We start from the raw sequence: 26,446 nt of genomic DNA, 5'->3' as shown, positions 1-26,446 counted from the left end.
GAATCAAATGATTTTCGTGCCTCAGTCTCCCAAGTAGCTGGGATTACAGGCATATGCATATGTCACCAAGCCCGGCTAATTTCTGTATTTTCAGCAGAAACGGAGTTTCACCATCTTGGCCAGGCTGGTCTTGAACTCCTGACCTCAAGTGATCCGCCTGCCTCGGACTCCCAAAGTGCTGGGATTATAGGCCTAAGCCACCTCGTCTGGCATTTTTTTTTTTTTTAAATGTTGGTTGCAACCTATTAAATTGATTCCGTGACACACTAGTTCATAACCCTCAGTTTGAACAACTCTGACCTAGAAGGCTGCCAAGTCTTGGGAAAATAGGAAGGAGACAAATAATTAAGTTTGGGACATGCATAGTCTAAGGCCTTGGTTCTCAACGTTGGTAGTGCAAGATCACGTGAGGTACGACTGAACAGAGATCTCCACAATTGCGGAGTTGTGCGTGTGCATGTATGCACAGACATCTACATGGAAATGGCTGCACAGCAGCTATAGGGCGTACAAGGGTATGTATACTTACAGAGTTAACAACCCCTACGTCAGGGGTTACATGACAGCCTGGGAAGACGCCCAGGAGGTAGGGACAGGGAGCAAGCGAGCGTGTGGCACCTTGAGGGTGCTCGGCGCGTCTCCATAAAGCCAACGAGCCCCTCCTCGTCGCTGGCCTCTCCAGGCCCTTGCTGTCTAATGGTGGAAGCCACATGACCAGGTGAGAGTGGCCAGCATAACCGGGCAGCCCCGCGGCTTCCCCTCGGCCGCGCCAGGACGCTCGGCACGCGGCGACTACGGCCCCACAGTGCCCCGCGCGCGCAAGCGCAGGCGGCGGCTCCCAGCCTGCAGCTCGCTGGCTGCTGACCCGGCAGCGGGCCGCCTCAGGCAGCCCCAGCCGGGCCGCCAGGGTTCCGGGCAGCGGGGTAGGATGGCGCTAAAGCGGATCCAGAAGGTACGCACTTTCCCACCCTCCGACTCTTTGGGTGTCCGAAGCGTCGAGGTGTGGGCGGGGCGCCGCTGCAGCGAAGTGAAAGGTGACGGAGGCGCCGCGCGGCGCAGATACACCTGCCTAAGAAGGAGGCAGAACCGCCGCCAGCGCAGCCTGAAAAGGGGACACAGCCTGAGAAGGGGACTGCGCGAGCGCGGGGCGGGGCCGGGCCGTGAACACGTGGGCTGCGTCACGCGGGCGGGGCGCCCTGGGGCCACCTGCAGCCTCCTGGACAGCGGGCTGCTGGGTCCCGGAGTAAGGCGGACTTGTACCTGTAGGGTATCCAGAAGGGCGGGACAGAGGTATCGAGGATGGAGCTGGGTCCTAAGGGATGACTAGGAACTCGGCAGGTGGGGAAGAGGGAAAAAGGCTTTCCTGGCAACGGGGAGATCGCGAGACTTGGAGGATAGACGGGGTGGAGGGGGAAGCTGAAGGGAGCATGGTGCAGACTCGGGTGGTCCTTAGGGGCAGTGCTGAAGTAACTGGTTTTTATCCTTCAGGTAAGAGGGAGTTCATGGGGGTTTAATGCATTAACTAAAATTGGAAAATGCACAGCAGTAGAAAAAAGAAGTATTTCTAATTCTGTCACTTTACTGTTTGTTAACATTTTACCATATCTACTTCCAGTTTTTTTCTATATTTAAAACAATTATACCGTATTTTGTATTCCACTTTTTCACATAATATTAAACATAAGCATGTTGTGAAATAGTATTTATAACTGTATTTTTTTTTTTTTGAGACGGTCTTGCTCTGTCGCCCAGGCTGGAGTACAGTGGCACAGTCATGGCTCACTGCAGCCTCAACCTTCTGGGTTCAAGTGATCCCCTCTCCTCGGCTTCCCGGGTAGCTGGCACTACATGCCACCATGCCTAGTCAGTTTTTTATTTTTTGTAGAGACAGTGTCTCACTTTGTTGCCCAGGCTGGTCTCAAACTTCCTGGGCTTAAACAATCCTCCTTCCTCTGCCTCCTAAATGTTGGGATTACAACATGAGACACCCATGCCCAGTCCTATAACTAATTTTTAACATTAACCTTCTACAAGTACATGACTAGTAACTTGCTTAGTCATTACCTGTAGTAGGTAAAAGTATAGACTTGGGTGTCAGACAGACCTGAGTTAGAGAATGTGAGGTCACTTATAGTGGGACCTTCGGCAAGGCACTTAATCATTCCTAGCCTCCCAGTCCTACATATTTATAAAATTGTTTTGAGAATTAAATGCTATGAAATGTGTTTAGCACATGGTTGCTGTATACCAAGCACTCAATATGAGTTAGCTGCTGTTAGTCTGTTTTGTGTTGCTGTAAAGGAATATCTGAGACTGGATAATTAATAAAGAAAAGAGATTTATTTGACTCACAGTTCTGCAGGCTGTACAAGAAGCATGGTGCCAGCATCTGCTTCTGGTGAGGCCTCAGGAAGCTTACAATCGTGGCAAGAAAGCAAAGGGGAAGCAGGCGTGTCACTTGGTAAGAGAGGGAACAAGAGAGATGCCAGGCTCTTTTAAACACCCAGATCTCTCATGAACTAATAGACTGAGAACTCACTCATTATTTGGGGAGGTCACCAAGCCATTCATGAGGAATCCAACTCCATAACCCAGACACTTCCCCCCAGGCCCCATCTCTGACATTGGTGATCACATTTCCGCGTGAGATTTGGAGGGGACAAATACCCAAACCAGATCAACCGTCATTGTTCAATGAGCCTTTTTCTTAATTCACGTTACTGGGTTTGATTGCCAGAGGTGGAATTACAGGATCTCTGGGAGTATGACTCATTTTTAAAAAATTAAATAGCTGTCCAAAAGAGAGATAATTTTGATGAGTTATTATCTGAAAGGGGTCATCTGTCATCCTAGAACTTTGAAGCCAGTGAGTGGCATGCTGAGGTCTGTATTATAAAAAAATCCTTCTGGCTACAGTGTGGCCTGAAGTGGGGCAGAGGGAGACTAGAGGCTGTTGTGAAGGTTTAGCAGAGGCTTTGTCCAAATTAATGAACATGGAGTGGATACTAGGCCAAAGCAGTGCCTGGACCATATTGCAGAAGTGGAATTGACAGGACTTGAAGAGAGGATGTGGTGAAAGTGAAACAAGGAGATGCACAAAATGGGTCACTTGGTAGATAGTGGTGTCATTGTCTAGGATAGGGAATCAAGTTTTGGGGGCAGAGAGGAGGGTAGGAGAGATTAAGGAGTAAAGGTTTGAGCCTACATATTCAAAGGTGTCAACTGATAAGATTTATAAAACAGAAGATTTGGAAAACAAGTTTGGACCTTGAGCATGAAATGTCAACTATAGATCCAAGGTAGCTGAAGTCATAAGGCCAGGGAGAGCTTTTCCTTGATAAGAAGCAAGGACAGGCCAGACTCAGTGGCTCACACCTATAATCCCAGCACTCTGGGAGGCTGAGGCAGGTGGATTGCTTGAGTCCAGGAGTTCGAGACCAGCCTGGGCAACACAGTGAAACTCCATCTCTACTAAAAATACAAAAAATGGCCAGGCATGGTGGCTCATGCCTGTAATTCCAGCACTTTGGGAGGCCGAGGTGGGTGGATCATTTGAGGTGAAGAGTTTGAGATCAGCCTGGCCAACATAATGAAGCCCCTTCTCTAATAAAAATACAGGCCAGGTGTGGCGGCTCCCGCCACCAGCACTATGGAAGGCCAAGGTGGGTGGATCATGAGGTCAGGAGTTCAAGACCAGCCTGACCAAGATGGTGAAACCCTGTCTCTAAAAATGTAAAAAATAAAAAAATACAAATACAAATACAAAAAAAGTTAGCCAGACATGGTGGCGTGTGCCTGTAATCCCAGCTACTCGGGAGGCTGAGGCATGAGAATTGCTTGAACCCAGGAGGTGGAGGTTGCAGTGAACTGAGGTGGCACCACTGCATTCCAGCCTGGGTGACAGAGCGAAATCCTGCCTCAAAACAGTAAAAATAAATAAATAAAATTAAATGAAGAAAATTTGGAAAATACCCCCAAAATTCGGTTTTTAAAAAAGTCATCTCTAGTCATCTAAAGTGGGTCACTTTCTCTTGCTAGAATGTGTGCCATCCAGTTCCCCTCCTGGGGGGCAACCAATGTTAAGGTAGTCTTCTAGAAATATATATATATTCTACCCACTCAGGTAATTGTGTTAACATTTTGGTGGATTTTATTTCAGTGCCTTTGATGTGTGTGTTTCAGAGTGTTGTCATCATGTAGCACATCACATTTTATACTCTGCTTTTTCTTGCCCTTTTCCTTTAATGTTGTATCATGGCATTTTCTCCTGTTATTCTGTAGTCTTTAAAAACTGTAATTTTTAGTGGCTGCATAATACTTGGTTCAGTTTCTCAAAAAAAAAAAAGTTTAGTTAACTTCTGGTTATAAAGATAGTAATTGCTCTTTAAGAAATGTGGGGCCAGGTGTGGTGGCTCACACCTGTAATCCGAGCACTTTGGGAGGCTGAGGCAGGAGGATCAGTTCAGGTGAGGCATTTGAGACCAGCCTGGCAAACATGGTGAAACCTGTCTCTACTACAAATACCAAAAATGGCCAGGCATGGTGGCACATGCCTATAATCCCAACTACTCTGGAGGGTGAGGCATGAGAATTGCTTGAACCTGGTAGGCAGAAGTTGCAGTGAGCCAAGATGGCACTATTGCACTCCAGTCTGGGCAGCAGAGTGAGACCCTGTCTCAAAAAATAAAATAAAATAGAAATAAAGAGAACGTGGAAGTATAGATAATACCATATTCATGTACTTCAAGATGAATATTTTTTTCAAATGTTCACATATCTGAAATTATGAATTGATGCTTCTTACAATAGCTGTCAGCCAGGTTACCTTCACTTAGTTGTCACTATCTGTATGAATAAACTGGATCATTGCAGTTCATTATGAGGTAAGTGCATTTCTGGTACTATATTTGTTGAGTTTAACTGCTTTAAAAATATTTTCAAAAAGATAGTGTGATTTAGCACTGAAAAGAAAAGATTTTGTGAACACAGAGGCACAGAAACAGGACAGTGGAGAGTAAATTTCCTATTAGTGGAGCAAATATTTGTTGTTGTTAGAGGAAAGACTGCAATTTTCTAATTCCATGTCAAGCAACCAAATTCTTCATAGCCCCAGAAAGAAAGGTACCACCTACCCTCAAGTTGGTGAGGCTGGATCATTTTTTCTTGCTAGAATATGTGCAAAGAGATTGTGTATCACGGGGCCATTGCAGAATGAGTCTTGATGGCTTGAAAGAAAACTTCAGAAGCAGTAGTAGAGGATTCTAAGAATTTCCACATTACCATTAGTTTGGAAGACACAGAGGATGATACTGTGTAGACATCAATGACTCAGTGCTGGGCTCTGAATAGGAATACCTGAACAAATCAGTTTATTTATTTCACTTGTTTTTTCTTTTTTTTTTTTCCTATGCATGAATGACAAAAAGAAACACACAAAGCTCTGTTTAAGCCTAAAATAATTATTTTGATAAAAATAATTTTAATTTTTTAAATTTTTTGAAATAGAGTCTTTTTCACACAAGCTGGAGGGCAGTGGCACCATCTTGACTCACTGCAACCTCCCCTTTCCAGCCTAAAGCGATTCCTTTTTTTTTCTTCTCCCACAAGGAGAAAAAAAAGTATTTTCACTTTCAACAGGGAAAAAAAGTATTTTATTTGATAACCAAGTACACACACGTATTCACACACACACTTGTATATACAACTAAAACAATTATTTTACTCTTACCATGTGGGATGGATTGTGAAATATTCTATGTTCTTTCATTTAAAGAAAAATGCTGGTCACCTTTTAGTAAACAAAAAATTTCACAAATCACTGATATGTTACAACCCATAACTGCTCTAGAGCATTAACAATGCTAAGCTCTAATTTTAAGGAAATATATAGTCATGCTCCTCCTTAGAATTAGCCCATGTGGTATTTTAGGTACTCAACTCAGAGAAAAAAAAATTAACATAGCCTTGTTACCATGTATCCAGCCTGGACATGGTACATACTTTCAGTGAGCTTAAATCACCTACCTTCCTAGGCCCAAGATCTGAGGGAATGACTTGAACTATGTAACAGGACTCTTTGTCTGTATTACACATTTTTTTTTTTTTTTTTTTTTTTGAGACGGGGTTTCACCATGTTGGCCAGGATGGTCTCGATTTCCTGACCTGGTGATCCGCCCCGCCTCGGCCTCCCAAAGTGCTGGAATTACAGGTGTGAGCCACCGCACCCCGCCTTGTATTACACATTTTATATGTGTCTTTTTATGTACATTATTTCACTTGATCCTCACAACAACCCTGTGATGTAGGCGGGGGAAAATATCAGATTCACTTTATAGATAGTGAAGTTAAGGTTCAGAGAGGTTAAGTGACTTTCTTAGTTACCATATACCTAGTACGAGGCAGAGACAGGATAGGAACTATTAACTTTTAGGTTGGGGGCCCTTTTCTCTAAACCACATAGCTTCTGAGAGTATAATCTAACCCAAAATATTTTTACTGCTTCATCCTTATTTTCTTACTGTTATTCAACTTTTTACAGGATACCATAAAAGACCTAATTCCAAATTCATCATGCTAAATTTATGCTTCTCTACCAATGAAAACTTATGGCCACAGAACACATGTTTTTTTTTTGGAAAGCACTGTCTCTTTGCATCTAGTCTAAAGGAACATAAGCAATGTAAAAGATCCTAGAGGCCAAGGAAATTGAAGAGAAGTCAGAAGAAGGGATATAAAGGGAATGCATTAACGGATTTTAGTCCCTTTAAGCTAGTACTTTTGTGAGAGAGCTTTTGTGGGAGAGCTTTAATGCAGATGAGACTTGAAGCTTTTGAAGATCTCAGTCTTAATGAAGTTATTTAAACTCAAATCTTGAATGCATGATGATGATAGGCCGTGGTCTTCAAAAACTGGTACTCAATGATCTCCCAAAGTGCTAGTATTTGAATACCACAATACGTATTGATTGATGTTTTTGTCCATTAATGGTCCATGAATTTCTTTAAGTTAAGTCCATTTTAGAGTCCACAGATATCAGTGTCCTGCAAAACTGTTGGGGATTGGAGGCTCCCAGCAGACCGCAGACGCTCCGCCCTGTCCATGATGTCACCCTCTAAAGCAATTCTTGTGCCTCAGCCTCCTAAGAAGCTGGGATTATAGGTATGTGCCACCACGCCCAGCTAAGTTTTGTATTTTTAGTAGAGACAGGGTTTCGCCATGTTGGCCAGGCTGGTCTTGAACTCCTGACCTCAAGTGATCCACCCGCCTTGGCCTCCCAAGTGCTGGGGTTACAGGCATGAGGCACTGTACACAGCCTGATAAAACTAATTTTTAAATAAAGTATATGTGCAAAGAAAGCATTTGGTGTTAGTTTATTTGCCAGCACATTTTTTTTTTCTTAAGTGTATGTAAATTAAAAATATGTGTCTTACAAAGGATGGAGTCTTGGAGTTGATGAAACACAGTGAAGGAATAACTGAGTGTGTACCATGGTTTGCTTAACTCTTCTCTACTAATATTCAATACTTTCTCTTTTTCAGGACTTCTCACTTTTATCATCATTACTTGTAATAATAATTATAAACAATCTACTTAACCCTTTACAATTAATAAAATATTTTATTTGTATATTTAATGATTTGGTAATAAATTCCCACGGTCCAAAAGGTACAAAGGATATACAGGGCAAAGTCTCCCACCCAAGACTGTAGCCAGCCATCCAATTCCTCTCCTGGGGGAGGGCAACCAATGTCAAAATATTCCTCTAGAAATATATATATATATTCTACTTATTCGTCTCCTTTTTATAATGCTAACTGTAGCATCCGCTATATTACTATTGTCTTAATATTTACTGGGTGCTCTTGCTTACATTATATACATTAAAAATTTATATACAAAATTTGTAGCCACACAGTAGTGCCAGCAAGTTGGCAGACAAGTATGATTACAACCTAACAGATGGTTATACTGAGGCCCAAAGAGGTGAAAGTGATTTCCTCAGAGACAGAGCTGGGACTCAGACCTGAGTCTTCTAACCCTGTGAGGTGAGCACAGGAATTCGATGTGTGAGTGGACCAGTTTCTTTTAAGTCGCACCATTCTTCCTTGAAATGCCAGTTAGCATTCGAGACTCCTAGGTGCTGGTTGGAGTCTATCAGTAGAGATCTGCATGTGGCCTTTCAGGGATCATTAAGTGCTGGTGTAACCGTTCATCACACCTCTAAAGGAGGGACATGGATTCTGCATACAGGCAGTGCAAAAGCATGGAGTATGGGAAAACCTTGTGAGGTGGAGGGGAATTGGCCTGTACTGCTGGCTTTTCCTGCCCCTGGCTGCTTATATAACCTATTTAGGATTTGCCTTAACCATTCTGTCATAGAGCTCATTCATCCATGCAGTGTCACAATGTATATGAACTGTTCCCCTGCAAAGTGATAATGGAGGTGCTGAGGGGCACACAGCAGAGAGGTAAGCAAAAAGGAACTGTTCTGCAGAGATTTCTTTCTTTTCTTTTCTTTTTTTTTTTTTTTTTTTGAGATGGAGTCTCGCTCTGTTGCCCAGGCTGGAGTGCAGTGGCATGGTCTTTGCTCACTGCAACCTCCACCTCCCAGGTTCAAGCAATTCTCCTGCCTCAGCCTCCCGAGTAGCTGGGGTTACCATACCCAGCTGATTTTTTTGTATTTTTAGTAGACATAGGGTTTCACCATGTTGGCCAGCCTGGTCTTGAACTGCTAACCTCAGGAGATCCACCCGCCTCAGGCCCCCAAAGTTCTGGGATTATAAGTGTGAGCCACTACACCCGGCTGATTTCTGTAGCTCTTGCATTTCTGAGCCTGTCCTTGGTCTCCTTGTCTGACCTCAGTTGTTCCCCAAGTTAAATTATCTTTTGACCACTCCTGATGCTGCTTCCTGAGTGCTTGCAAAGTAACATTCATTTTACTTACGAGTAAATGTATTCAGATATATTAGATACTAATTGAGAATTGGCCAGTGGTATACCGGTAGATGTTTAAAGATCAACTCTTGGGGAGAAAACATGGCCCTGATTTGTAGCATGTGCTGGCTTTTGAGATGTTAATACTTCCATCTTGGTTGATTAAATTTGAAGCGAAGGAGATAAATGCAGGATTTCCAGAGAGGTGGTTACTGAAATGATTAGCATGTCCAGAGACATATGGTGAAACCAGGAGAGTTTGTGTAGATAGGACTGTGTTTGGCTTAGTTCAGCGAAGGAGGAATGTCATTAGCCAGGTGTGAACTTTGTATACATGCCAGGTCCCTGAGGAGTTTCCCTGCCACACAATGCATGATATACTGTTGCTTGTACCTCCTTCCTTCCTTTCAGAACCTGTGGAAACCTAAGGCATTTACTAAGATCTGGAACCTGGGAAGAATAGGGGGTATTGTATTAGGAAACTTTCTCATACATGTAACTTTTCTTTTTTTTGAGACAGGATCTCACTCTGTCACCCAGGCTGGAGTGCAGTGGCACAATCACAACTCACTGAAGACTTGACCTTTCAGACTCAAGTGATCCTCCAGCCTCACGGGACTTTTTTTGTTGTTGTTGTTTTTGTTGTTTAAATAGAGATAGGGTCTCACAATGTTACCCAGTCTAGTCTTGAACCCCTGGGCTCAAGTGATCCTTACACCTTGGCCTCCCAAAGCGCTCAGATTACAGGCATGTGCCCAGCCCCATGCAAACTGAAGTTTGAGAGTCACTGCCCAAAATCTTGGGCCTTGAGGCTCATGCCAGACCAGGCTCACTTTAAAGGATTATGGCCAGAGTTGGTGTCCCATAAAGGGAATCTAGTTGTGGTGTAGTCCCTGATCCCCACTGGTGTAGTGTTTGTTAGACTTTGGCTTACGTGCCAAAGTCTCCACATTCAGAGCCCTAGGACTTGCCACATAACCAGTGGTGAGTAGGGTGATTGGGATGGTGGTTGGGGAGGTAAAGTAGAGAGATGAACACTTCCTTGGTGCTAACTGCTTCCATGCATTAATTCATTAGCCTACAGTAAAACCTGGCACCTATCCTCCCAGAACCTCTCCTGGGCTGTTTTTCTTCCATATCCTGAGCACCTGGGGGCCTGGGGATGTCCTCTACCTAATCAGGTGGGAGGCCAGTCTTGGGGGTAAGGCAGAGCTACCTGTGACTGACTTCTTACCCTGCCGTCTTCCAGCTCTGTACCTTGAGTAGGTAACTTCATCTCTTTACAATTCAATTTTCTAATGTATAAAATGGAAATGATAAGACCTACTTCTCTGGCATCTTTATAGCAGGGAGTAGACTTCCATGACCCACCTTGTCTCTAACCCCCTCCTGAGGCCTAGGAGCCTCCTCCCACCAGGAGAATTCCTTCCAGCTACCAAGATTGGTGTGTAGAGGCAGCATCCCCACGAACAGCAGCTCTGACCCACTATCTCATGTTCTAGGAATTAACCGACTTGCAGAGGGATCCTCCTGCCCAGTGTTCTGCGGGACCTGTAGGTGATGACTGTAAGTATTTTTGGGGGCTTCAGGTTGCAGGAGCATTGTAATTAAGACCCCCAAATTTAGGCCAGGCACGGTGGCTCACACTTGTAATCCCAGCTACTCGGGAGGCTAAGGCAGGAAAATTACTTGAACCCACGAGGCAGAGGTTGCAGTGAGCTGAGATCATGCCACTGCACTCCAGCCTGGGCAACAGAGCAAGACTGTGTCTCAAAAAGGAAAAAAAAACAAACACCCAAATTTATCAGCCAAGCAGTGTTTAAGAAAACCAATCAATCAGTCGTTTTCCCCTCGTTTGCTTTTTCATTTGAGGTCTAGGCCATGAGTTCACAGTAGCTTGACTGGTCAGGTGATACTCAGAGTAGTACCTGCATTGCCTTTCATGTCCCATAGTCACCACTTCCCTCTTCTGGGGCATGAGAAAGCCAGCTTGCCCTGAGGAGTCACATCGGCTGCTGGAAAGTGCCCTTGGCCAAGTCAAACTTGGGTGCTGGTGTAAATATTTTTGGAGTTGCTTTAGAGGGCCTGGTGGTGTTGCAGCTCCTGGGAGCAGAGCAGGATGGCCAATGAGGGGCAGAGCAGGGTAGGGCAGTGGCCACTTGCCTCTGCCTCTGCCAAAGGGAAGGACAATCCCTATTCTTTTCTTTCACTTCTGCTTTTCCCTGGGGGAGACTAAGAAGCAGCTCTGGACAGGTTCTGGGGAGAGAGAGGGAGAAGCAGCACTGCCTGCGCCAGGCCTCTGCCATCCTTCAGAGGTATTGGCAGAGGCTGAGCTGCCCAGCATTAGGGTTTCCAGGTCTGTTCTCTGCCCACTCACCTCATCTCCACTTTGTGGGCTTCTTGGGCTCTGGGACACATTCCTTCCCTGTGAGGCTTCAGTAACTGCAGCCATAGGAAAGTAGGCAGGGAGGGGAGATACTGTGTGTTCAAGGAGAGTGGTGTCAGAGGTACACATACCAAAGAATCAAAAACAGACTGAGATAGAATGTATATGCCAATGTTCACAGCACTATTATTCATGATTTTTAGAAGCTGGTAACAACCCAAGTGCCCATCAGTGGATGATAGATAAACAAAATATGGTTCTGATACACAGTGCAACATGGATGGGCCTTGAAAACATGCTAAGCGAAATAAGTGGGAAAGAAAAGGATGAATATATGATTCCACTTACAGGAAATATATAGATTAGGCAAATTCATAGAGACAGATGGCAGATGAGAGATTACCTGAGGCTGACGGGAGGGGAAATGGGAGAAATGTTGCTTCATGGGTACAGAGCTTGTTGGGGGTGATGGAAAGTTTTAGAAATAGATAGTGGGAATGGTTCTAGAGCATTGTGAAGGCATATAATGCCACAGAATTGTACATTTAAAAGTTGTTTAAATTGCATATTTTGTATATTTTTTACTACAAAAATAAATTTTACCAAGCTGGAAAAAAATGAGGGCATGGTGTCATATGTGTACCTGCATGTTCTGGGAGGGGACCAAGCTTAGAGGAGCAACGGGTAGGCAGATGGAGCCACTGAAAATGGAGGACTTTAAAGGCTTTACGTGGGAGCTGAGCTGAGCTCCCACGTAAAAAAAATCTTGTTTTTGGAGCAGAACAGAAATGTTTCCCAGCTGCCTGTGCAGAGTGTAAGAAACAAGAACAACTCTGCTCCACTGTCTCCTGATACCTGCTCATCACCCTGCTCCCCACTAATCAGTGTTTACCTCATGTTGTCCTCACAAGCACCCCAGGTCTCCGTAGCATGCTTCCTCTCTTACCTGTCACTTAAGATCATATCAGATTAAACTGGGGTCGCTGTAAGCTTGAACTGGTTCTTGTTCCACCTTAGCTGTCTAGAGGCAGCTCCCTGATGCTCAGCTCAGCTCACATTTACCTTGCACCATAGCCCAGTGCTAAGAGAGGCTAGCATCAAGGCCACCCACCACAGTCAGACCTCATTGGGTGAGGTTTAGAAAGCATTGAAAGCTAGCCTTTGGGGCCATTTCACACCTGCCTTATGGGCACACAGCTGCTTCCAGCATCCCTCCTCTGTTTCCTTTCTCGTCCTCTCGCTTTTGGGGCCTTCTCTTCTGACTCCGCCCTCAAGTCCTGCTTAGTGTCCCAGCAGCCCTCAGGGTTAAATTGAAGGAGACCAGAGGATTCTAACCTTCTGTTCTGAAATATATTAATTATCAAAAACACTTTATTTAATAAAGAATTCCATTCACATTAATATTAAGCAAAGTTATATCTACTGCCAACTAATGATTAATGTTAATTGGAATAAAAACAGTCAAAGGCAAAAAAAAAAAAGTGATATTTTCATTAACTCAGGCAGCCTTATTACAGGTAAAGGTATTCTCTTCAGCACCATTTCTTTGAAGTATTGAAAAGGGCTCATGGGCCACCTTGACTATTGGACACCTCTAGGGATTGGGAAACTTCTACTTATGTCCCTGCACTTATGCTCCCACCCCAAACCTTGGTACTTTCCTGGGCCTCCTGTCGGGTAGAGCCTGTGGGGTATTTAAACAGGACCAGGTCTGAAACTTTGGGCTAGTTCCATACCCACTATGAACCCATATGAGACAGAATTCTGTTGCGAATAGCAGGCCCTTTAGATGGTCTCAGCAACCCGACTGGATGATGGCATTTTCCACAAAGCCTCTCGAGCCAATATCCCTGGGACCATTTGTATGACTTGGGAGCCTTCGATGTGGGTGTTTGGGCCACACTAGGCTAGCCTTGCTGATACACAGGAGCTGTTCTGGGAATGGGTAGAGCAGTAAAAATCACCTGAGACACTGGAGAGGGTGTGGGATGTGTTGTGCAGCAAGAGGAGGTTCTAAACCCCCATCAAAGGGTGGCGACCTGGAAAGGAAGTACAAGAGGTGCTCATTGTGATCTTGTTACTGAGTGCCTAGAGCATAGGGCACTGCCCAGGGGCTGGCCAGGAGAGGACTCGGAGGCAGCACCAATGAGGCTCCAGGGCCATGGGCGGTTGGCTCTTGAGAGAGAGTCTTTGGAGAGGGCTTCAGAATGAATCAGGGGAAACCAAGGAATAGGAGGGTTTATAAAGAGCAAGAAGGAAAATGGCTGAAGCCTAGCTAAGGCTTAATTCTGTGCAAAGAACTGACTGAATTGTAGTTATTGGCACTTGTGTAGTAAAGAACTTAATCTTGGCCGAGCACAATGTCTCACGCCTGTAATCCCAGCACTTTGAGAGGCTGAGGCTAGCAGATTGCTTGAGCCCAGCCTGGTCAGCATGGCAAAACCCCATCTCTACAAAACAACAACAACAACAAAAATTTAATCTTGTCCCCAAAAGATCTGGCCTTCATTCTTAACACTTAGGGGGCAATATCTAAGATATCATACCTGCTAGGAGTGTCTTTGTTTGGCTGGAAGCTTTGATGCACACTAACAATGTGGTTTCGGGTGAGGACTGGCCACACCAAGTAGACCACTCATGTGGTTTAAGGTGAGAGCCTAGCCTGGGCAACATAGCAAGACCCCATCTCTACAAAAATGAAAAAATAACAGTAAAAATATTAGCCAGATGTGGTGGCATACACCTGTTGTCTCAGCTCCTGGGAGGTTGAGGCACAAGGATAGCTTGACCCTCAGAGTTTGAGGCTACAATGAGCTATAATGATGACACTGCCCATCAGCCTGGGTGGCAGACCATCTCAAAAAAATAAAATAAGGTGGGGGCTTGGATCATGCCTGGAGGAGCTGGAGACCGGAGCCTGATATCAGCCCTGTGGGCACTCAAATCAGTCAATCATGCTCTCAGGAGCCCCAATAAGAATTCTGAATATGGAGGCTCTGGTGAGCATCTCTGATTGGGAGTTCTCTGTGTGTGTTGCTGCACAGCAATGCCAGGAGAATAATATATCCCGACTCTACAGAGAAAGAAGAATGGAAGCTCTGTGTTTGAACCCTCTTGATGCTAACCTATGCTGTTTCCCTGTGATAACTGGCCATCATGAGCACAGCCACTTTCAGTGAGCTCTAGGATTCCTAGGCATCTTGGGTGGTTTGGGGAACCCCAATTTGTAGTTGGTGTCAGAAGTGAGGGCATCTTGTGTGGACGGTACCTTGTAATTTAGCAGTGCATTTTCAGTAGATAGACATGTTTCTTGGGGGATCTCTTACATGCCCGTCTCTCTTTTGTCTTGCAGTATTCCACTGGCAGGCCACCATCATGGGCCCGGTAGGTAGTGGCTGCTGAGCACACCGCTACAGTTTTGCTTCTTGCACTTTGGGCTTAGCACATGCACTTATCTCTTTCTGTCTCATCCTTCCAGAATGACAGTCCTTACCAAGGAGGTGTTTTCTTCCTGACCATCCACTTTCCTACAGATTACCCATTCAAGCCCCCAAAGGTGAGGTCCCCCTCACAACTTCCCTGATGTTTGGATGAAGGACAGCATGTGACAAGGGGCCCTTCAAATCGGGTATAGGTAAAAAGAGCTGTATGTGGGGCTTCTCTTTGGGCCCACCGCTCTACCCTGTGGTGACAGCCTCCCAGGACTTTAACCACTGGACTTTGGGAATTAGCACCTGTTGTGAGCAAGGGTCAGTGGGGTGAGCTGGTGCTGGCCTCCTTACTGAGACCACAGTTTGAATGCTGCTCCTTGTGGCTGTAGCTGAGTCTGGTAATGTCTCCAGGTTCTGGCTCCCTTCTCTGCAGTCCTTTACTTAGAGTTAGGACAGGGGTTCTCAGCTGGGATGATTTTGCTACTACCCCAGGGATATTTGGGTAACATCTTAGGATATTTTGGGTTGTCAAAACTGTGGTGAGGGGGTACTACTGGCATCAAGTGGGCAAAGGTGAGGGTGTTCCAGGGATTCCCTATAGTGCACAGGACAGCCTCCCTTCCCATGAGAGAGAATGATCAGCCCCAAGTATCAATAGTGCCAAGGTGGACACACCCTGGTTTAGGACTGGTGAGTCACACATTCACTTTCCTTTATTAAGTTAAAAGAATAGCAGGCCTCCTTTGCTCTGTATGCAGACAGCATCCCCTCATTGGAGCTTTAGAGAACAGTGTCACCAAAGGGAAGGAGAAGCCCAGGGAGGTACCTTGACCATCCTGCTCTAGCACGTCTTGTTCACTGCAGGTTGTCTTGCTTCCTGGACCCTTGCACCTCATAATCCTCCTCACCTGGGCCCTGCATGGGTGGTCGAGCCTGCCATGAGGCTCACAGTCCTGTGGAGGAGACAGGGCGTTTAGCACATACGCCAGTGGGCACTGGGGAGGAGCATCAGCAGGGGTTGGCAGCAGGAGCTGGGGTGGCAGGGAGATTACCCTGAGGAGGGGCACTGTAGAAGCTAAGCAAGGGGGCAGACAGGTCTCCAGGAAACTGGTCCAGGGGAGTGAGACTGTGAGGAGCTGGGAAGGATGGCCCCAGGAGTGGGGTCTGCACGCCCTGTGTGGGGATTGCCACACCAACAGGATCACTCTGCGGCCTTGTGGAGAAGAGGCTGGGTAGGGATCCCAGCCAGGTGAGGCTCTGTGGTGAGGCATGGCTGGTGGCATGGAGGTGGGGAGAAGAGGTGAATTTAGGAGTGTTAGGTGGAGCCGGCAAGGACAGGCTACAGTCAGGTGTGGCCACACAACAGGGTGTGTGTGAGTCACATCATTTTTAACATCTGCTTTTTTCTGATTGCAAAACTGGTGAAAGTTCATTATTATCAGATAGAGAACTAAATTCGCTGATGATAGCCATGGCCTAATGCAGACCCAGAGAAGACCCAGCTGGCGTCCTGGTGTCCAGTCTTCCAGGGTGTTTCCTGCATACACTAGCATATATTTTTATTCTCTTTTAAAAATAAAGACATCAACTATCTTTTGTGAGTGAGGAAACTGAGGCTTAGAGAAGTTGTATCATTTCCTGAGATGACATGGCCCATAATGGAGGGTGGGACTGGAACCCAGATGTGGCAGCCTTTTAAAAAAACTTTTTATTTTGAGTTAATTTTAAACTTAGAAAAAAATTACAAAAACAGTACAAAGAGTTTTTATGTATTTCTTATCCAGCTTTCCCTGATGTCACCATCTTACATTACTATAGCACAATGATCAAAACCAGGGAATTAATGCTGGTCGCGATACCACACACTAAAGACCATACTCAGTTTTTTTTTTTTTTTTTTTTTTTTGGGACGGAGTTTCGCTCTTGTTACCCAGGCTGGAGTGCAATGGCGCGATCTCGGCTCACCGCAACCTCCGCCTCCTGGGTTCAGGCAATTCTCCTGCCTCAGCCTCCTGAGTAGCTGGGATTACAGGCACGCGCCAACATGCCCAGCTAATTTTTTGTATTTTTAGTAGAGACGGGGTTTCACCGTGCTGACCAGGATGGTCTTGATCTCTTGACCTCGTGATCCACCCGCCTCAGCCTCCCAAAGTGCGGGGATTACAGGCTTGAGCCACCGCGCCCGGCCTGACCATACTCAGTTTTTACCAATTTCCATCAAGTCCTCTTTGTGTTCCAGAACCCAGCACTCATTTATTGCCATGTCTTCTTAATCTTCTCACTCCGTAATAGTACCTCAGTTTTTCCTGGTCTTTCATGACCATGATGCTTTTGAGGAGTATCAAACAATTATGTTGTCAAATGGCCCTCATTTTGTGTTCGTGTGATGTTTTCTCAGGATTGGACTGAGGTTGTGCATTTTGGTTTTTTGATTTTGTCTTGGTTTTTGCTTTTTGAGATGGAGTCTCACTGTATTACCTAGGCTGGAATGCAATGACATGATCTCGGCTCACTGCAACCTCTGCCTCCCGGGTTCAAGCCATTCTCCCACCTCAGCCTCCTGAGTAGCTGGGACTACGGGCATTTGCCACCACACCCGGCTAATTTTTGTATTATTTTTAGTAGAGATGGGGTTTCACCATGTTGGCCAGGCTGGTCTCCAACTCCTGGCCTCAGGTGATCCACCTGCCTTGGCCTCCCAAAGTGCTGGGATTACAGGCAGGAGCCACTGCGCCTGGCCAGGTTGTGCATTTTGGCAAGACTTACTCCGAAGTCCTGCACCTACATCGGACACCGTAGCCGAGGGGTTGTGATGTTGCTATGTCTCACTACCTTGACTTGGCCTTGATGGCTCGATTTGAGCCAGAGGCTTAGCTGCTGTTTTGCATATTGTTTATCTGAGTCAATGTGAAGAAGCCCTTTCTGCGCTCACCAGCTGTAGCTCTGTCCAGACAGCACCACCAGAGGCTACCTGGTGCCTGAGCATTTTAAATCTTGGTTAAATATGTGTAGGATCCCAAAGACCTTTTCAGGTTTTGGCAAGGGAGTGGGGTGTGTGGAGCAGAGCAATGACAGATGCTAAAATAGCTTCACCGCATTGGAGTACAACTGCTGTTCAAGGGGGTTTGGCTGAAAAAGCATAAACATGCTTCACAGTGCTCTGATTCACCTCCTCTCCCTTCCCTTGTGGAGAGACTGTTGGCAGTGTCTTATCAAGTAGTAATTTTCTAGCTTACCTCTTTCATTACCATGTAAGCAGCTGAGGATTTTCCTTAAACAGATGCTGAGGTAGTTCTGAATGTCCGTTGGTTGTTTTCAGGATACCTAATTGCCCAAGGACAAAGGAGAAACAGTGGTTATTATTAAAAGACTAAGAGGTGCTGGGCGCAGTGGCTTATGCCTGTAATCCCAGACCATTGGGAGGCCAAGGCGGGTGGAACACCTGAGGTCAGGAGTTCGAGACCAGCCTTTTCAACATGGCAAAAACTTGTCTCTTCTAAAAATAAAAAAAATTAGCCAGGTGTGGTGGCGGGCACCTGTAATCCCAGCTACTTGGGAGGCTGAGGCGGGAGAATCACTTGAACCTGGGAAGTGGAGGTTGCAGTGAGCTCAGATTGCACCACTGCACTCAAGCCTGGGCAACGAGAAAAAAATCTTCCTCAAAAAAAAAAAAAAAAAAAAAAAGACTAAGTAAGCTCTGTGGGTGAGTTGGGATTATTTTAACAAGGAGAGATGTGAGGTGAAAGGTAACAGTGACACTCTGAGAAAGAAAGTGCTTCTGCCTTTAAAAAATCTCCTTCCGCAGGGAAATAGGAGCAACTGGACTTATGTTTTGTCACAATTTTTCTGAAAATAGGAGAAATCTGGCAAGATTGCATGATCTTTATTGGAGATATTGAGGCAGATAATATCTGAGACCCTTTTGAAGTTTGATCCTTCCTGGGAAAAATTATATGGTAATAGATATTCAAGTTCACAAGCACACAACTCTTTTGTCATATTCTAAAGTAAGTTTAAAAAAAAAACTATTAAAAACTATATCAAGCATGCAAAAAATTGTAGATGTTTGTGCTTAATGATATAAAGGATGATATAAAGGATGTTAATGATATAAAGGATGTTTGTGCTTCCTCCATCTAGCATAAAAAGTACCTGTGAGGCCGGGCGTGGTGGCTCACGCCTGTAATCCCAGCACTTTGGGAGGCCAAGGCAGCAGGATCACAGGGTCAGGAGTTCAAGACCATCCTGGGCAACATGGTGAAACCCCATCTCTATTTAAAAAAAAAAAAGTACCAGTGAGTTCTCAGAGCTAGCGGAGGAGGCGAAATCCTTATGTTACTTTGTCCTAGCCCCTGCAGTGGGGTCACTGCTAGCCCAGTGGGGGTGTAGGTGAGGCAAATTCTAGTGGAAGCTGCACGTGACTCAGAGCACCTTGCATATCACAGAGAGCAGACTCTCCGTGGGTCTCACAACATCCCTGGGAGAGGTACCATGAACCTAGTTACTGTGAAGGCTCTGAGGTCTAAGGAGGTCATTTGAAGAAGTAATGTGTGTCTGTGATTTAAAAAAAAAAAAAAGGTCAAATGTAGGAGAGTATAGAGTAAAAATAGGACCTTCTTCAAACTTTGTCTCTCTAGCCATGGCCCCCCACTTTCCTTCCACAAGGCACTGAGTCCTACTTGTCTTTTCGTTTCTCTTCCAGGAGTAATCTCCACCTGGATAAGCACTTGTTTGTGCTCCCTTGTTTCTCCCAAGAATGGAACAGACCTTTCCATGAATCTGCATCTTGCTTTTCCCACAGCAATACATCTTGGAAATTGTTCCATATGATCACATTCATGTTTTAAAAATTCACCTCATTCTTTTCAAACAGTTGTGTAATATTCTATTGCTCATATATAACATTAATTTAACCAGTCATCAGTCTGAACACATATAGGTTTCATATCTTTTGTTACAGTGGGTATCCTTATGTATTTGAAATGCACAAGGGTATTTTAGAGCTCAATTCTGTGAAGAGAGGGGCCTTACAAAGGGTGAAATAGAAAGTTGGGGAGGGTTTGTGGCCTGGCAGAGGGTTCACAGCCAGGGCTTTTCTCCTGATGATGTGTCTTATGTCCACAAAACATCACTGCTTTTTGCATAAAAATTCTGGGCTTTTGAGTCCTTTTCACCACCCTTGTTACTCCCTCAGAGCATACTGCTTTCTCAGAGATGGTATCAATCCCCTTATGTTCAGAATGATAATCCAAGAGGGAATGGGTCAAGGAACTTCTGAGTGATCACTCACTTCCATATACCATTAGAGTTTGGGAGTGGGTGTCTGGCTCAGCCTGCACTGTGGGGCCAGATATGCAGCACACTGCAGGTACATCCCAGCAGCAGCTGCTTCTGCTTTACGTGGTTCATTTCCCAGATGTCCCTGTGTTTGTCTGATTTGGGATCTCTTGTCTTTTCAGGTCGCTTTCACAACCAAAATTTATCACCCTAATATCAACAGCAATGGCAGCATCTGCCTTGATATCCTGCGGTCTCAGTGGTCTCCAGCATTGACTGTGTCAAAAGGTAGAGACACTGATGGCATGCTCTGTGTGCCTGTCTCTTACTCGTGTTTTTACCCCAGCACTGTCTGAGTGGAGATAGAGGCTCAGAGAGAGCAGGCACTTTTCTCAGGCCACACAGCCCTGTCCATAGTTGTGCCCATAAGTGGATATCCTTGCACCCCCCAGGAGGCAGCACCAGCAGAACCTTGTGCCTTGCACCAAGGCGGTTCTCAGCAGTCGATTGCCAAGGGGTGCTCAAGACTGTCACATGAGTGCAAAAAGAAAATATTGATTCTACTTAGATTTTTTTATCTAAAAATAAGAAAGGCAAATATTATATTACCTTTTCTGTTCCCTCATTTATTCATCCAATAAGCACAACACGGACTGTGAGTCAGCCCTGAGGGAAGAGATACAGGACATGCCCCTGGGGCCTTGAAATTGGTGGAGAAATCCTCCCTTCACAAAATAAATGATGTTGAGCATAATAAACCATGTCTGTGGTTGAAGTTGAAGAAACCAGTCTAAACTGAGCTTAGAAATGCAGATATTCCTCCTGAACTAAGATGGGCTGAGCATGGGCTGTGTGTACACAGGAGACCTGAATGTAGACGGTGCAGTATCCTGCCAGGTGGAGCGTGGGTAGGATGGTGAAAAATCAATCCCCCACAAAAAACAGAGCCCAGCCTAATTTTTAAATTTTTCTGTAGAGACAGGGTCTTTGTTGCCCAGGCCAGTATCCAACTTCTAGCTTCAAGCAATCCTTCCACCTTGGCCTCCCAAAGCACTGGGATTATAGGTGTGAGCCACCGTGCCCAGCCAAGTATCTTAAGAAAGGCAAACCTGCCCCCAGCCAAGTATCTTAAGAAAGGCAAACCTGACCCGTCATTTGTAGCTTTACATGTGGGGAACTGTGGTCAGGACTTTGATGGACTCGCTGAATCCAGTTTGTTTGGAATCATATGGTGAATTGAAAGCAAAGCTAGGAATGAGAGTCCACATTTCCGTCTGGGACCCCAAGAATCCGGGCACCACAGTTCTGCTCCCCACCACAGCCCTAGTGGGTGATTCCCTTCCCCCAGAGTTACTGAGAGCCACGCTGAGTGCACGTCCTAGAGACGGTGCTGGCATCTGCTTTATGGTTAGACCTGGTTCAGAATCTCATTTTTGCCCATTTATTGGGTGTTCCAAGTCTGTAACCTTGGACAAGTTACTTGAATGCTCTGAACTCTTGTTTCCTTACCAATAAACAGGACTCTTGGGACTAAACACCAGAGATGCATGATGTGGGGTACAAACAAGGATGGAAGGGCAGTTGGAGACTAAGATGGGGTACTTCAGTGGAGAAGGGGAATGACAGCCAGGATGCACCCAGGAGGAAAGTGTCCTAGCACAGTGTGCCTGAGGCCACACAGTGAGGACTGCCTCGGCTGATACGTGGGACAGAGCAAGTAGTGCATGAAGCAATTTAGATTGGGCTGTTGAAGGGAAGACAACTGCTTGGTCAATAGAGAATGTGAGTTCAGGGAGGTTCACCCTAGGGTGACCTAGCCACCTCATGGCTGCAGCTGACCAACCTTTCCTTTTCTTTCCAGTTCTCTTGTCCATCTGCTCACTGCTCTGCGACCCCAACCCCGATGACCCTCTGGTACCAGAGATAGCTCACACCTACAAGGCCGACAGAGAAAAGTACGCGTCCTCTTTGGGTTGCCTTTGCACCATGGCTGCCCCAGGCAGCTCCATGCAGTACCTGTGCTCTGAGCAGGTGCTTCAGGGCTACAGGTTCCCACGGACATCTTCCTGCCCATGCTGAGCCATGCGCACAGTGGGTGTGCCCTGGGCTTGGACTCCTGGCTCTCTCACTAACATGTCCTTTGAGTCTAAGGAGGGAGAAGGAGATAAAAGCAGTTCATCCTCCTGGATAACTCATTAGCTGCTGCTACTATTTACGAAACCATTGCCAAGCCCCGCCCTTGAGGCCAGCAAAATCAGTGGTCAGCCAAGAATGGACTCAGAAGAATCTGACAACAAGAAAATTCTGATTTTAATTCTAAGGTTTATAGCCTAAGACAAGGGGATGTCTGCTTGGCTCTACCCAAGGTGAGGCTGAGGGCAGTCAAGGTGGGAAAGACTGCTGTGGTCATTTCGCTGGCTCAGTCTCAGAGGTCAGCAGTGTGTTGCCGTCTCACCAGCAGAACTTCACAGCCAGCTCTCTGTTTAAACACCAATTAACAAACCCAGAATTGTAAAATTCTGATTCCCCGTAGGCCAGGCACAACCGTATGCACTGTAGCATGAGGATGTCTGTAGTTGGTTGGGCAAGCACAAAGAGTCATCACCATGTGTTAGTCTCTGAGTGCTGACAGCACTGTGAGAAAGGGCCAGGTGTGGTAGGGGCTGCAGCCCCATGAGTAGTGTGAATCTCAGTTGTGGGCCTCCAAGGAAGGCATTGCTGGCCCTTTTAAAAGGCATTTTTAGTGAGTGAGTTCTTCAGCTCATTACTCATTACATCTTTTCTGTCTGAAGAGATTAGAATGGAGTATGTTTTTTCCCTTTTTTTTTTTTTTTTTGAGGCAAGGTCTCATTCTGTTGGCCAGGCTGGAGTGCAGTGGTGCAATCACGGCTTACTGCAGCTGCCACCTCCTGGGCTCAACCTGTCCTCCTGTCTCAGCCGCCTGAGAGGCTGGGACTATAGGCATGTGCCACCACACCTGGCTAATTTTTTGTAGAGACGGGGTTTTGCCATATTGTCCTGGCTGGTCTTGAACGCCTGGGCTCAAGCAGTCTGCCCACCTAGGCTCACAAAGTGCTGTGATTATAGCCATGAGCCACCACACTCACTCAGCCACATGGTTTTTTCAAATTTTATTCTTCTTAAGACCTTTATAGATCTTATTATTTCCCTCACTGGAGTTTCTTCAATAACATTCAGCATTTCTAATTGACTGAGGTTTAACTTATATTTGTTTATTTTAACACTTATGAAATATTTTAGACATACCAAAGTGATTTTTTTTTAGTGCCTCTTGTAACTATAAATCTCTCTAATTTGTAGTCTCATGGCATCAAATCTCATTACAATGATGAGAGTAAGTGCACATACCTGCATAGCCCTCAGTGGATGCCCGGCCTCCTCCACATGCTTTACATACAGGCTTGTCTAGTCTTCCCCACAAGCACACAAGGCAGATACTCTCCCCATGGCAAGAAATAAAAAAATCCAGCACACACAGGGTCAGAACAACTGCTGAGGATGGTGCTGATTCACACTCCGGTGGGCAGGTTCCCTAGCCCTTGTTCTGGAGTTTGTGTGCTGGACGGCCTGTAACTAGTACAGACTGACCTTTGTGTGTCTCTTCTCTCTCCTCCCTGCATCCATATTGTAGGACAGGAGAGAGAAAGGGAGGAAGTCTGTTGCATTATTAAATCTTCCACAGCAGATAGTTATGAAGAATCAACAGTTTGGGGTTTGCACATGAGGGGTTCACCAAGCTGGGGGTTACAGCCATGTCTGATATGCTCCTGGTCCGGGAAAAGCCTTTATTCCATTCACCCATCAGCCCTAGATGTTTGACAAGCAGCAGCAGCAGCAGCAGCAGCACTCCCCACATCAGTCCTGTTCTCTGCACCATAGTGAAGGGAAGTGACCGTTTCAAGTGAGGGTGTCACTCCCTCTGCTTTTTTCTTCCAGGTACAACAGACTAGCAAGAGAGTGGACACAAAAATATGCTATGTAAGTGCCTCGGAGATTTTACAGGAGACATTGTCCAAGAGAAGCTAGCAGAGAGGTCTTCCCTTAAAACTTTGGGCTGTTGGCTGAGCCATTCAAAGAGTGTCATCTGTTCTTCAAAAAAATTTGGTCTCCACTCTCTCCAGCTGCAGCATGTTGGTGCCATTCTCAGCGGTTATGGCTTTGACAGTGCCACCTCTTTGCTGCCAAATCAGCAGCCATTGTTGTTATGATCTGCAGCCTTCCTGGTTACACTGGAATCTCTCTCTGCCACCCCAGTTTATCTGCTGGTCTCTTGGGGGGCCAGACCCTGCACGTCTCTCCTACCTGGCCTCAAATGGTGCTGCTGCCCATGATGGTACCATACCAGGGCCTCAGCCTGGTCCTTTACCACATACCCTTTGCCTTTTAGAACTCAGTGCCATCCTGGGTGCCCAAGGCAGAGCAGGCTTTCCTCACACCCGTCTGCTGCAGAACCTGAGGAGTCTCTGCCCATCCTGGAGGGAATTGGGAACAGCATTACTGGGAAGTGAAGGCCTAGCCCTGAGGCTTCCACCAGTCTCCTCCTGCAGTGCCACGTGCTGGCATTTCTTCCCTCACACCAAGAAGCAGCAAGTGGAAAATTTCAGGATACAAAGCACATAACATCCCATAAGAGATGACTATGTTTTTAGAAGCAAGAGCAAAATTATGAAACCTCTAGAGATTTGGGTTATGTTACTCCATTTGATGAGGATTCTCACTACCCCCTGCTCCTCCCACTAGGAGCCTACACTAAGTCCAAGTGTGAGCCATTCACAGACTAGAACACAAGGAGGGAGAGAGACTCTTAAATGTAAATAAAAATTCACTCATAATTCTAAATGATAATTGACATTTCAGTCTCTTTTTCTTTTAGGTAGAACAGAAGATACACACTTTAACAATTATTTGGAACCTTAAATTACAATCGCCTGTTGGGTGACTGGCTTTCTATCTTGGCTTTCTGATGCAGCACATTTTTTTTTTTTCTTTTTGAGATGGAGTTTCACTCACGTTACCCAAGCTGGAGTGCAATGGCGCGATCTCGGCTCACCGCAACCTCCGCCTCTTGGGTTCAGGCAATTCTCCTGCCTCAGCCTCCTGAGTAGCTGGGATTACAGGCATGCACCACCATGCCCAGCTAATTTTTTGTATTTTTAGTAGAGATGGGGTTTCACCATGTTGACCAGGATGGTCTCGATCTCTTGACCTCGTGATCCACCCGCCTCAGCCTCCCAAAGTGCTGGGATTACAGGCGTGAGCCACCGTGCCTGGCCTCTGATGCAGCACATCTTGAGGTTTGCCTTTAAAGCTGTGAGCCTTGAGACTAGGTTAGCTAGGAAGAGGACAGAAAAGGGAGGGGATTATTCTAATAAAGCTTCCAAAGAGGGAAGAAAATTTAGGAGCTTCAGATCTCTAAAGCCAAACTCGACCTGATTTTTCTAGGTTGCTTATAAAGCTGGTCTACCCTCCAGGAAGTGATGCTTGAATAAGAACAAGAGGGGAAGAAGCAGTAAAACTGTGACCAGATGGCCAGATGAGGCCTTTGCAGGCTGATTGAAAGGAAGTCTACAGACCTAATACCTGCAGTCAGCCAAAGGTGGCTATGGGAAGTTGATTTCTTCCAGACACTTCCAAGTTGTGGCTGCAACTTTATTGCCAGATACTCTCCCACTGAGGATACTGAGGTTATTAACATAATCACTTTCTTAGCAAAGGAAAAAGCACTTTGAACTTGGGCAGCATTTCCTTTGGGATGATCCACATTTAGGATCCTCCTGTTACCATAAGGCCACTTTTGGGGTCCTATGGGTGTGGCTCCATCTCACCAAAAAGGATTGCCTTTTTTTTTTCCTTTGAGAAAGAGTCTTTCTCTGTCTCCCAGGCTGGAGTGTAGTGGTGCGATCTTGGCTCACCGCTCCACCTCCCAGGTTCAAGCAATTCTTTTGCCTCAGCCTTCCAAGTAGCTGGAATTACAGGCGTGTGCCACCACGCTGGGCTAATTTTTGTATTTTTAGTAGAGACAGGGTTTCACCATGTTGGCCAGGCTCCAGGTCTCAAGCCTGCCTGCACTGGCCTACCAAAGTGCTGGGATTATAGGCGTGAGCCACTGCGCCCAGCAAGGATTGCCTTTTTAATTCTTGTATCTTCACTGCTTCTTTGGCCTTTTCTTAAACAAAACCATAAATCTTAATAGTTGGGGAGAATGCTGTTTCCACGGTGTCCTCTAGGAAGGCTGTCAGCATACAGCTCTACTGAGCAGCAATGCCATCTGGTGCCTGAGATCATGTGCTTCATCAAGGCAGTTGTCACAGTGCACCTGCAGCCAAGCATCACAGAACACTTTACTCATATGATCAAGGAAGGTGGGACTGATTCACTTGTTAGAGACAGGTCAGAT

General features: G+C 45.8%; 1 protein-coding gene across 9 annotated transcripts; it reads left to right on the top strand.

The window, feature by feature from the left end:
• Window positions 1-221: 221 nt before the first annotated feature.
• UBE2D4 (ubiquitin conjugating enzyme E2 D4 (putative)) lies at window positions 222-24,894 on the top strand. Of its 9 annotated transcripts, none has more exons than XM_032244391.1 (9): window positions 1,183-1,267; window positions 8,380-8,468; window positions 10,437-10,487; window positions 14,673-14,704; window positions 14,799-14,876; window positions 20,211-20,316; window positions 21,890-21,983; window positions 23,986-24,027; window positions 24,437-24,894. In XM_032244391.1, the coding sequence occupies exons 2-9, from the start codon at window positions 8,393-8,395 to the stop codon at window positions 24,555-24,557; spliced, it is 600 nt and encodes a 199-aa protein (XP_032100282.1). In that variant the 5' UTR covers window positions 1,183-1,267; window positions 8,380-8,392; the 3' UTR covers window positions 24,558-24,894. The 9 variants fall into 9 exon arrangements, with proteins under 9 accessions (XP_032100284.1, XP_032100289.1, XP_032100290.1 ...); XM_032244396.1 differs by having other exon boundaries at window positions 1,190-1,267; window positions 10,437-10,500; XM_032244393.1 differs by lacking the exons at window positions 1,183-1,267; window positions 8,380-8,468 and adding an exon at window positions 222-952 and having other exon boundaries at window positions 10,437-10,500.
• Window positions 24,895-26,446: the final 1,552 nt, after the last annotated feature.

This window comes from Sapajus apella, unplaced genomic scaffold (genome assembly GCF_009761245.1).
Source record: "Sapajus apella isolate SASKATOON/1434 unplaced genomic scaffold, GSC_monkey_1.0 scaffold54, whole genome shotgun sequence".
Taxonomy (NCBI): domain Eukaryota; kingdom Metazoa; phylum Chordata; class Mammalia; order Primates; family Cebidae; genus Sapajus; species Sapajus apella.
The sequence above is the reverse complement of the archived record's forward strand: the minus strand, read 5'-3'. Positions and strand labels throughout refer to the sequence as shown.